The 12,539-nt window shown below is 40.8% G+C and overlaps 2 protein-coding genes across 2 annotated transcripts in view; one reads left to right on the top strand and one right to left on the bottom strand.

The window, feature by feature from the left end:
- Nucleotides 1-806: 806 nt before the first annotated feature.
- Nucleotides 807-4,283, bottom strand: LOC311102352 (rRNA-processing protein FCF1 homolog). Its single transcript, XM_084143668.1, has 8 exons — nt 4,209-4,283; nt 3,856-3,920; nt 3,476-3,547; nt 3,193-3,341; nt 3,021-3,093; nt 2,639-2,726; nt 1,796-1,890; nt 807-1,103 (listed from the first exon to the last, which is right to left on the bottom strand). The coding sequence occupies exons 1-8, from the start codon at nt 4,209-4,211 to the stop codon at nt 1,055-1,057; spliced, it is 594 nt and encodes a 197-aa protein (XP_083999794.1). The 5' UTR covers nt 4,212-4,283; the 3' UTR covers nt 807-1,054.
- An 855-nt stretch (nt 4,284-5,138) lies between these two features.
- LOC311102771 (apoptosis-resistant E3 ubiquitin protein ligase 1-like) overlaps nt 5,139-12,539 on the top strand; it is a 28,538-nt gene continuing 21,137 nt past the window's right edge. The window contains exons 1-4 of the mRNA XM_084144173.1: nt 5,139-5,175; nt 5,559-5,828; nt 6,346-6,514; nt 8,038-8,258. Coding sequence (XP_084000299.1) covers nt 5,681-5,828; nt 6,346-6,514; nt 8,038-8,258 — 538 coding nt within the window. The 5' untranslated portion in view covers nt 5,139-5,175; nt 5,559-5,680. The remainder of the gene's footprint in view (nt 5,176-5,558; nt 5,829-6,345; nt 6,515-8,037; nt 8,259-12,539) is intronic.

The following is a 12,539-nucleotide window of genomic DNA, read 5'->3' as shown; positions in this document are numbered from 1 at the left end:
GAATTGGCAGCCAACATTAAAAACATTATACTAGGCCTACAACATTGAGGATAAATACAGCACCTTGGAAAATGATGAATAAACATAATGCCTACAACATAATGGGGAAAAATAGCAGTCTTCCAACAGGGTAGGCCACAACAAACTACTATATTACAAATCACTAATACCCGGCACCGTTATCCCAGAGAGGTGATTCCGTCTATATCCAAAACGCCGGGAAAGATTAGATTGGACATTTCTTCGACACTCCGCTTAGTCGGTGGCCTCATTTCAGTCTAGTCCATTTTACATCATATTCTTCTTGTCAGTCCAAGTCATTGTCCAGTTTGAACGCCCATGACTACACAGTCGCGAGCGCTGATCTCATGCCTGCTACAATATTGAGCCGCTCAGACACTCCCATTTCCCAGCAGCTGCGCATGCTCTATCTGACGGATTACATTTTCGGCGACATGCACATTTCGTCTAGTCCGTGGGTGGTGTAAACCAAACTTAATTTCCTCTGCTTTACACACAAATATTGAGCTGAAACTACACTAGTCTATTAATAAATAAACTGTGAAATGCAAGGGCTTGCAGGAACTTGATATAATGCCAGCACAAAAGTGGGCAGGTATTATATAAACATTTAACAGCAAATAGATGGTATTAGCACCATTCTTCGATACTTTACACTCAGAGCAGATGAAGAGCTTACTGTATAATAAATGCATTCTCCAAGTTATCAAAACTCTAGGACTAAGGATAGCCTACATCTTCACACTATGGCAGAAAAATAAACTGGATACATTTTACTTTTCTTTTATTAATTTATTGCACTTTTATGGAACAAAAAATGTGTTTGGATTGGTAAGAATTACACAGCTGGACTTTAAGCTTGCAAAAAATATTATTCTGTCATTCCTGTTTTCACAAAATAAAACCCAGCATAAACTCAAGTCCTTTGATAATATACAATAAGCAGGTAAACAAATCAAATCCTCCAAACAAATCAAATCCTCCTCGACAGAAGCCACAGTCCAACTGGAATTTAAATTCCATCCATTGAATGTTAAAATCTTGGAGCACCATAGTCATCAGGCATTCTTTCAATGTTGAACCTGTGAAAAAAAAATGTGTTATACATGGTTTAAATGTCATAGTATAAGGTATTTTATCTTGCTATACATTTTATTGCCATACACTGAGTATACAAAACATCAAGAACACCTGCTCTTTCCATGACAGACTGAATCCAGGTGAACGCCATGATCCCTTATTGATGTCACTTGTTAAATCCACTGCAAAATCAGTGTAGACAGGGTAAAGAAGGACTTTTAAGCCTTGAGACAATTGAGACATGGATTGTGTATGTGTGCCATTCAGAGGGTGAACGGGCAAGACAAAAGATTGAAGTGCCTTTGAACGGGGTATGGTAGTAGGTTCCAGGCGCACTGGTTTGTGTCAAGAACTGCAACGCTGCTGGGTTTTTCACACTCAACAGTTTCCTGTGTGTATCAAGAATGGTCCACCACCCAAAGGACATCCAGCCAACTTGACACAACTGTGGGAAGCATTGGAGTCAACATGGGCCAGCATCCTTGTGGAACGCTTTCGACACCTTGTAGAGTCCATGCGCCAACAAATGTAGGCTGTTCTGAGGGCAAAGGGGGTGGGGCTCAATATTAGAAAGGTGTTCCTAAAGTTAGGTATACTCAGTGTATAATATTTGCTATATATTACCTAGTTATAAACGTAGTTATAGCCACATAAATGACCCATTAAACACTAATAATATAATGTTAATTCTGACCTATGGTTGGAGATGTACATGATGGGTACTCCTGGGATCTTTCTGATTCTTCTCTTCAGGTCTCTGTCCACAGTTGCCAGGATGTAGCACTTGTGCTGTGAAAGACACACAATTGAATTGATGCTCTGGTATAAAACCAGTGTTCTAATGACTAGAGGGTTCACCTAATATACACTGAACAAAAATATAAAATGCAGCACGGAACAATTTCAAAGATCACAGTTCATATAAGGTAATCAGTCAATTGAAATAAATAAATGAGGCCCTAATCTATGGACTTCACATGACAGGGAATACATATATGCATATGTTGGTCACAGATACCTTAAAAAAAAAGGTGCAGTTTAATTAAAGTACCAACTTGAGAACATTTCTGATTTTCAAGGTATTGCAGTACTTGAATGTGTGGCAAATTCAAGTACTTTAAGCAGCTTGTGCGAACCCTGTGGACATTCATGCAGTCAGCATGCCAATTGGATGCTCCCTCAAAACTTGAGACATCTGTGCCATTGTGTTGTGTGACAAAACTGCACATTTTAGAGTGGCCTTTTATTGTTCCCAGCACAAGGTGCACCTGTGCAATGATCATGCTGTTAAATCAGCTTTTTAATAAGCCACACCTGTGAGGTGGATGGATTATCCTGGAAATGATAAATGCTCACTAACAAGGATACAAACTAATTTGTTTACACAATTTGAGAGAAATAAGCTTTTTGTGCATATGGATCATTTCTGGGATCTTTTATTTCAACTTATGAAACATGGGACCAACACTTTACATGTTGCGTTTATATTTTTGATCAGTATAATATATAGTCAATTTAGTACATTAAACTACATTACCTGTGTTACCCTTTGAACTAAGCAGTCATCAGCGTAAGTTCCTTTGTGGGTGCATGGCAGTCGTTCGAACCGAGGATCCTTGGCTATCCTACAGCGAGACAAATATTTATCTGTCAATAATAACCCTCTGATCGAGTGGAAGTTGCTGAGGGGAGGACGGTTCACAATAATGGCTGGAACAGAGCGTATAGAATTGGCATCAAACACATGGAAACCATGTGTTTTATGTTGTTGATACCGTTCCACTATTCCGCTCCAGCCATTACCATGTGCCCGTCCTCCCCAATTAAGGTGCCACCAACCTCCTGTGCTCTGATCATGTTTTTATGTCTCTATATGTCTAGATGTATCTGGGTGTTGGTCTTCACAACAGGCTAGTTACCTTAGAGCAACTCGATACTTCATCCCCAGTTTCTCTATCTCAGCCATTACACAGTCTGTGATGCATGGGATACCTTGATAACAAGCAAGATAATAATTTAAAATATACAGTTATTGCCTAATAGGGTTACATTAATTGAGTTTCAGCTGAATAAACTTTTCCAGATACTCACATTTGGCGTACAGGCAGTCCATCATTGACTGAACTATGTCGAGTTTAGCCTTGATGGAGAAGTTTATGAAATTGGTGTCGACGAGGATGTGATAAGGGGGACCAAGCTGAGTGTTGTACTGGAAGAACAGGCATGATGGGTATTTTGGCCTGCAGGTAGGAAAGGAATGTGTGAACACACAGTAAGAAGGTATCAACTTATAATCAATCATGTGTTGACAATATATTGAATATCAGTTAAGAGCTATTGGTACGTTTGTATTTGTTTACTCGGATGTACTTATACTTCTTTTTCCTTTATTTCTGAAGGATCTTTCTTCTTTTTCACCTGTACTTTGGCACGGTCTTTCTCTTTTCTAAAGAAACACAGTCATTACCATGGAAATGAAACTGGAGAGAACATGATTGATAAGATAGCTATGTCTTATTCAAAGTAAAGAAAGGAATGTATGAACAATTAGTAAGCAAACTGGCTAGCTAATTATTTATTCTGACAATCCATGCCAATTTGTTAGCTTGACAATTTGTATATACAAAGTTGGCATGGTTTGTAAGTCAACTAACGTTAGCTCGCTAAATGGTGTGTGTTATGAACCTGTGCAGAAAGTACAACATTCATATTCGTGTCTACCGGCGGTAGTAACATAGCATGCTAGCAACTCACATTCTCTGATCTTTCAAACTTATCATCCTCTTCATTGAAGCAAACTTTTTAGTCTTCTGTTTCCCCTGAAATACACATACGGGAATAATACAGTCAGAGCAAAAAAGAAAAACTATAACGTAAACTACTAGCTAGCTACGGGTTAATCGAGAAATTCACGTTACGTTCGCTAAGCTAGTACTAATAGTATTAGAGCAAAACAAAACATACGAACTTCCATCAACAACAACTGAAACACATGTTCAATCATTCAAACAGTTATCATGTCATTATAATACAAACAGCTAAATCAACAACCACTATATACATGTTATCATGTCATTATAATATGATAAGTTAAAGTACGATTTTACCATGATTTGTTATCCAACAGCTGACTTGTTGTATGTCGCTAGCCCTAGTGTAAGTGTGTTTGTACGTCATCAACAATAGACGTTTGTTGCCTTGCACATTTCGACTTCCGGTTGCTGCTGGCTATTAAATACACACAAGGTAGGATAAGTGTTATTGTTCAAATGAACGTTGTATTAGCTATGTAATGTATTTAAATTGGTATTTGACGTAGCTATGAGTGAGGGGTGAATTATCACATTTGTTTTGAAACACTGAATTTGGCTTTGGAATACCACATTTCTATTTTGCGTTGACATTGACGGTTAACGTAGCTAGCTAGCATAGGCTAGCTATCAGTAACTAACGTTAGCTAGCTATCATGCACTTGTTCTGAAGGAATTGATGATGCGACATGTTATTTGTGTAGCTAACTGACGTTAGCTAAAATCATGTTGTAGCTAGCTATAAATTCATCCCTGCCAGTTTTGTTAATTTTGCATAGCCCTAAGACATGTTAATCACGTTGAAAATGATGGTCGTTATTAGCTACGCCGTAGCCTACGGCTCTCCGTTCTACACGCACACACGCACACACACACACACACACACGCATGCATGCATGCATGCATGTAGTAGCGAGATAACGACATAACTAGGTGCTGCTGTTGTTGTTCCATTAATTGATCGCCTTACTTTCCCAACCAGCCAGGTAACGTTAGCAGGACAAGTTAACCCCAAGAGCCAGTTTCTAGTCATATTGATTACTGAAGCTATGCAGTATTGCCAAACCTTTCACCATTCCAGATTTGTCATTTCTCGTCAGATCTTTAGCAAACAGCACTCTGTGATATGCTGTCAGAATACCTCCTTATTGAAATAGCCTAGCTTCCTCGACCTAGTTGTCATTCATAGGGGGCATATGTAAATCAATGCAGGTATCATTTCAACCTTGATGAAGGCTTCCAAAGGGGGGCTGACAACAAATAGGTATCTTGTAGGGATGTTGTTTTTGTAGACAGTCTGGCTATGGGTGTTGCCACAATGCATTTAGTTTATGTTTTTATCACTATGGTGGTCTTTGGTTTAGATTATGACATTAAAGTAATGAGACCCTTTAGGACACTTGCCAGTTCATGCATATTTCAGTCATCTGGATTACATGTCCTATCCCATCACCCAACACTCCTCCAGTGTGACACATTAATATTCATTCATGTCTTCTTGGCTATGCTGCTACTGATTAGTGACAGTGTCTGAGTAGCTAGATGAGCATGGTCACAAGTTTTTAATTGTCTCAGTCATTGTTTAGGTTAATTCTTTATGAACTGCCGGACTTATACCTGTCATGTTTTTTGTTGTTGTTGCTCTAGGTCTTTCCAAGTGAAGAAGCTGGAGAATTAAGATAATTTGAGACTTTATTGTGCAGTATTTTGGACCTGGCCTAGCCTTTGTGAGGAGCAGAGGAGTCTGAGTCCTGGCTGAAGATGGTCTGATGGACCGCCGCTTTTTGCTGACCTTCCTCTTCTGCTCAGTCTCGTGGATTTTCTTCTGGGAAGTGCGCTGGAAGAAAGGCAAAGAAAGTCAGATCGAAGAATGGATTCAAGGCCACAGTCTCTCCGAATACAAACACTTATTTGAAGGTCAGTTGAGAAAATAGCCGCCACTCTTTGAGATTATTCAGTGTTTATGAATGACATGGAACATCTTCAGTGGCAGTTTGGCATCTGTGAACTATTGCTGATGGGAAGGAGGCTAATGTAATTGCAGCCATACACAGTCAAATCTTCATTTATTTGCTCTGTAGTTAATAAACAGCATCCCATAATTGATTCTCTTTGAATTTTCTCATCCATTGGAGTTTGCACAAAAGTCTACCACAGTTCAAAGGGCATTTAAACAAAGGTTAGGCCAATGGGTGAAATTCCTTCTCGACAGCTTATCTTCTGCCATTGAAGAGGTACAGTTCTTGGTGTAATTTCCTGTAGCGCATGATGTTGTCGTTTCAGTGATTTAATATGTTCTTATGTTCGCCTCATTATGGTAATGCTGAGGTGTATTTATTTGTGATAAGGCTATAGACTAGAATAGATCCTCATCCTGGCATGTCTGCTCTGCTCTGGCTGATTTGCCTTTGTCTGTCTGCATCTGTTTGTGTAGATGTGGAGACTCTGGAGGAGCTGAGCCTGAGTGTTCTGACTCGTCTGGAGGACGTGGTGAGAGAGAAGCGGCGCTGGAGGGACATCGCAGAGGCTCACATCCAGCTGCTGCGAGACTTTGCCTTCCAGGAGTGGCTTTGCTCTCAGAGCCTTGACCACTACTATCATACGTAAGCATACCACCACCATGTTATTAGCATAGTACTACCTACCTCTCACCTGTCATGGGCAGATTCAAACTCATCACATAAACACAGCTAACATTACTACACAATTCTGCACTTATATCTAACAGAATTCAGTCATTTCGTGAAACACTGAGAGGTCTCTTTCACTGAGAGATGGGCTACATGGCTGAAAATAACAACCATAGAACAGATACTGCTTTGTGTCTGCTTTTTTGGCCACTTGGGGGCAGACTCCCCATTCATGGCTGGCTGCACTTGGTGACATTGAGCTCAGGAGGCTGCAGTGTTTCAGAGGGTCACTGCAGTAATGAGTGCTCTTAAGGGGCTGTTACACATACAATATAGTAGTCGATGTTCTGCAATCCTGCAGATGTGGGGGTAGCTCTCAGTGGACTCAGTTCAACTGTAGTCAGACAGCATATAGGCCTTTCTGTATAATAGTAGAAACTAACTGTTTTTATGTATGAATAAATAAAGACAAATGTTTTCTATTTTCAGTTGTATCACATTCATATCTTTTAATGTGATACAAAGGTTAGTCATACAGAGGGGATTGTAAACTTGACATCCTCTTTGCAGATTCTGTAGTACAGGATGAGCTCACGTCTGTCTAAGCACTGACACTCCCTACCTAAAGTAATGTATTGTAAACATGAGCAGCTGGGTTATAGTGGTTACTATACTGTGTTTATTGTGGCTACAGCAGCTGTCAACCCTGGAAAGCTTTTGCTCCTTGAGTAGATTACACTATACCATTTAATACATCTGTCATAGGAATACTAATCCATTTCCATCATGACTCAATACATACCACACTATGACTATCTGACGTTCTAATGTTTATATAACTCTTGAAGAGACAATCTGTGATTGCTACATCCATTTCTGGACTTTTAAATTCATGATTAATACCCATTTGATTCTTGAAGAATATAACTTATAAATCCCTCATGAGCATAGTTAATCTTCTTACCCCATCAGAACCCAAAATGTAAACTTGTTTTACTCCTTTATTTCTAAACAAAGTAATGGTAAACAAACATGGTATTGCCTCAACATGGTTAAAACTGTAATTTTGATCTCATTTGATCTCCTTGCATCCATAGCTTTGTCTATGAATTTAAGAGTGGTTACATTTATCCAGCCCCATCCCTCAGCTATTTACCAAATCAGTGGCGGTTTGACCGCTTTGTTGTTGTTTGAACTGCAGATTGCCCCTTTAAGGCTTAATGTAAATGTAACTTAGTAGATCATGTTACGTTTACTATGGTGCAGTGCAGAACAAGGTGATAAACCAATATTTGCTTTGCGTGCATGGTAGAGTACACAGAAGCCTATTTAAGGCACTAGCTAACAGACCACAGCCCTGTTTAAAGTCAGGTTCTTCTTGTTCAGTCGCTCTCTGTGTTGTCCTGTGTGAGACTGTGGCCATGCTAGAGGTGAAATGAATAAAATTGACAGTTTTTCTCTCTGTTTGACCATGTTGCACTGTGGTCCAAATGAAGACTGAAGACCTTGGGTTGTATGAATTTGGATGATCTAGCCCAGTTTGACAGCCAGTTGCAGCTCTCTCTGGCTGCGTGGGGATATTACTACGAAGACTACATCAAGCTGTCCACGGGTGTTAAGGTTCTCCAGGCCTCTAGGGGGAGCCGCGACCAAGACTACGAGATCCAACTGGTGCACAACCTTGCTGAGAGGCGGCTGAATGAGAAGTGGTCTATCGGTGAGTGCCTGATCACTTTGTACGCATTGTTGGATAGGTGTTGGAAAGCTTCTGCCATGGATTCAATAGCTGTCTGTAGAAGATACTGATGTATTGCAAGGACCTAGCGTTTCACTGTTTTATCAAGCAATAGCCACACAGATGAGCAGATCTAGGTAATATGTTGTAAAGGAGAAGTTGACTGTTACTACATAGTCATGCTGAAACAGTAAGTGCATATATGTCAATAACTGTTTTATGGATGTGCGTGTGTGTGGGTATGTGTTTGTATATAAAAATATATATATACAGTACCAGTCAAAAGTTTGGACACACCTACTCATTTAAGGGTTTTTCTTTATTTTTACTATTTTCTACATTGTAGAATAACTATGAAATAACACATATGGAATCATGTAGTACCCAAAAAAGTGTTAAACAAATCAAAATACATTTTATATTCTTCTAAGTAGCCAACCTTTGCCTTGATAACAGCTATGCACACTCTTGGCATTCTCTCAACCAGCTTCACCTGGAATGCTTTTCCAACAGTCTTGAAGGAGTTCCCGCATATGCTGAGCACTTGTTGGCTGCTTTTCCTTCACCCCAAACCATCTCAATTGGGTTGGGGTCGGGGGATTGTGGAGGTCAGGTCATCTGATGCAGCACTCCATCACTCTCCTTCTTGGTAAAATAGCCCTTACACAGCCTGGAGGTGTGTTGGGTCATTGTCCTGTTGAAAAACAAATGATAGTCCCACTAAGCCCAAACCAGATGGGATGGCGTATCGCTGCAGAATGCTGTGGTAGCCATGCTGGTTAAGTGTGCCTTGAATTCTAAATAAATCACAGACAGTATCACCAGCAAAGCACCATCACACCTCCTCCTCCATGCTTCACGTTGGGAACCACACATGCAGAGATCATCCGTTCACAGACTCTGCGTCTCACAAAGACAGCGGATGGAACCAAAAATCTCAAATTTGGACTCATCAGACCAAAGTACAGATTTCCACCGGTCTAATGTCCATTGCTCGTGTTTCTTTGCCTAAGCAAGTCTCTTCTTATTATTTGTGTCCTTTAGTAGTGGTTTGAACCAGCAATTCGACCATGAAGGCCTGATTCACGCAGTCTCCTCTGAACAGTTGATGTTGAGATGTGTCTGTTACTTGAACCCTGTGAAGCATTGATTTGTGCTGCAATTTCTGAGGCTGGTAGCGCTAATGAACTTATCCTCTGCAGCAGAGGTAACTCTGGGTTTTACTTTCCTGTGGCGGTCCTCATGAGAGCCAGTTTCATCATAGCGCTTGATGGTTTTTGCGACTGCACTTGAAGAAACTTTCTAAATTCTTGACATTTTCGGGATTGACTCAACTTCATGTCTTAAAGTAATGATGGACTGTAATTTCTCTTTGCTCATTTTAGCTGTTCTTGCCATAATATGGACTTGGTCTTTTACCAAATAGGGCTATCTTCTGTATACCCCCCTACCTTGTCACAGAACTGATTGGCTCAAATGCATTAAGAAGGAAATAAATTCCACAAATTAACTTTTAAGAAGGCACATCTGCTAATTGAAATGCATTCCAGGTGACTACCTCATGAAGATGGTTGAGAGAATGCCAAGAGTGTGCAAAGCTGTCATGAACGCAAAGGGTGGCTACTTTGAAGAATTTCAAATATAAAATATTATAACACTTTTTTGGTTACTACATGATTCCATATGTGTTATTTCATAGTGATGTCTTCACTATTATTCTACAATGTAGAAAATAGTGAAAATAAAGAAAAACCCTGGAATGAGTAGGTGTGTCCAAACTTTTGACTGGTACTGTATATATTTATTTGGGTCATTTAGCAGATGCTCTTATCCAGAACGACTTACAGGAGCAATTAGGGTAAAGTGCCTTGCACGAGGGCACAGACAGATTTTTCACCTAGTCGGCTCAGGGATTCGAACCAGCGACCTTTCGGTTACTGGCCCAACGCTCTTAACCGCTAGTCTACCTGCCGGTTAAAACTGGTGATAGGTGGTGAATATGAATATGTGTAGGAGGGTGGGAGAGAATGGGTGTTTGGATGCATAGGGTATATGTTGGGCGGAAATGGGTGTAAGTGTGTCAGAGAGGTAGGGAGGGTGGGAAAAGATAGGAGGTTGTGACAAGCTTGGCTTGGGTGGGGTAAAGGGGGGAGAAAGCAGGGAGAGGGAGCTGGAGAGGGATGGGTATGGCTTGGGAGAGAGAGAAGGAAGTATTTAACTATACTACAATGTCATTTAATTTATTTTTGTGACTTGCAAACCTGCTGTAAAATGAATAAGAGTTCTGGATAGATTAGGAGAAGATGTCGAGTTTGTCATTATAGCTAAGATTCAATGGTGGTTATTGGTGAGAGTGGAGAGGGGCTCTTTCCGGGGGATGGGGATGGGGTGACTGGGAGGGCATCAGACACTTGTCTGTGGGGCCTCCACTCATCTCACTTCAGTCTCTCGGTGGACCCACTCTCCCCAAGTAGACCCCCACCATCCACTATATATTAATTGAATGTACACTGTAAATTAATCTCTTGCTTCGCCTCTTTCTCCAAAGCCCCTCCCCCTACCACTCACAACAACAAAAATGAAAGATCACTTCTTTCTCTCTGACAAATGGTTTCAACTCGCTATTTGCATTTGAGGTTTGATCCAACTGAATCGGTCATATGGACACCGAAACACATGGAGACATTATTTTACTGTAAGAGGAGAAGTGAACCTTTCGAACCATACCCTGTTTATGTTTCAACTCCTTAAATTTCGAACAGAGCAGACACTACTGAAACGGATGTACCAATGAACATTCATTCTGGAAAATGTATGCTCAGTTTGTTGCGCACGTGCGTTACGGTACCACGTATCGCTAGCAGCATTTTAGTCAAATAAAGGTTGTTATAGTAGCTGTTTAGTCTGTGTTTTATAAATGTGAAATAAGCATAAAACTATTATATAAGTAATTGGCAACTCGTTCTCATTCTGAATAATAAGGTAGGCCACTTGATTTCAACATCTGAACAAAGCTCATACAGTGCATTCGGAAAGTATTCTGAAATTGATTAAATCGTTTTTTTATACTATGCTTTATACTATGCTTATCTCAACATGTACAGTCGTGGTCAAAAGTTTTGAGAATGACACAAATACTAATTTTCACAAAGTCTGCTGCCTCAGTTTTGATGATGGCAATTTGCATATACTCCAGAATGTCATGAAGAGTGATCAGATGAATTGCAATTAATTGCAAAGTCCCTCTTTGCCATGAAAATGAACTTAATCCCCCAAAAAAACATTTCCACTGCATTTCAGCCCTGCCACAAAAGGACCAGCTGCCATCATGTCAGTGATTCTCTCGTTAACACAGGTGAGAGTGTTGACGAGGACAAGACTGGAGATCACTCTGTCATGCTGATTGAGTTAGAATAACAGACTGGAAGCTTTAAAAGGAGGGTGGTGCTTGAAATCATTGTTCTTCCTCTGTTAACCATGGTTACCTGCAAGGAAACACATGCCGTCATCATTGCTTTGCACAAAAAGGGCTTCAAATCAACCATTTATCGGATCATCAAGAACTTCAAGGAGAGAGGTCCAATTGTTGTGAAGAAGGCGTCAGGGAGCCCAAGAAAGTCCAGCAAGCGCCAGGACTGTCTCCTAAAGTTGATTCAGCTGCAGGATCAGGGCACCACCAGTGCAGAGCTTGCTCAGGAATGGCAGCAGGCAGGTGTGAGTGCATCTGCACGCACAGTGAGGCGAAGACTTTTGGAGGATGGCCTGGTGTCAAGAAGGGCAGCAAAGAAGCCACTTCTCTCCAGGAAAAACATCAGGGACAGACTGATATTCTGCAAATGGTACAGGGATTGGACTGCTGAAGACTGGGATAAAGTCATTTTCTCTGATGAATCCCCTTTCCGATTGTTTGGGGCATCCGGAAAACACCTTGTCCGGAGAAGACAAGGGGAGCGCTACCATCAGTCCTGTGTCATGCCAACAGTAAAGCATCTTGAGACCATTCATGTGTGGGGTTGCTTCTCAGCCAAGGGAGTGGGCTCACTCACAATTTTGCCTAAGAACACAGCCATGAATAAAGAATGGTACCAACACATCCTCCGAGAGCAACTTCTCCCAACCATCCAAGAACAGTTTGGTGACGACCAATGCCTTTTCCAGCATGATGGAGCACCTTGCCATAAGGCAAAAGTGATAACTAAGTGGCTCGGGGAACAAAACGTCTACATTTTGGGTCCATGGCCAGGAAAGTCCCCAGACCTTAAT

This window comes from Coregonus lavaretus (assembly GCF_964263955.1).
Source record: "Coregonus lavaretus genome assembly, chromosome: 27".
Lineage (NCBI taxonomy): Eukaryota > Metazoa > Chordata > Actinopteri > Salmoniformes > Salmonidae > Coregonus > Coregonus lavaretus.
Note: the sequence above shows the minus strand (reverse complement) of the source record. Positions and strands in the feature narration are given on the sequence as shown.

Coding starts and splice junctions, on each gene's coding strand:
- LOC311102352 (XM_084143668.1), bottom strand. Junction 3,548..3,855: donor AGTTTGAAAGATCAGAGAAT/GTGAGTTGCTAG, acceptor GTGTTTCTTTAG/AAAAGAGAAAGACCGTGCCA. Junction 3,094..3,192: donor GGACTGCCTGTACGCCAAAT/GTGAGTATCTGG, acceptor CTTGTTATCAAG/GTATCCCATGCATCACAGAC.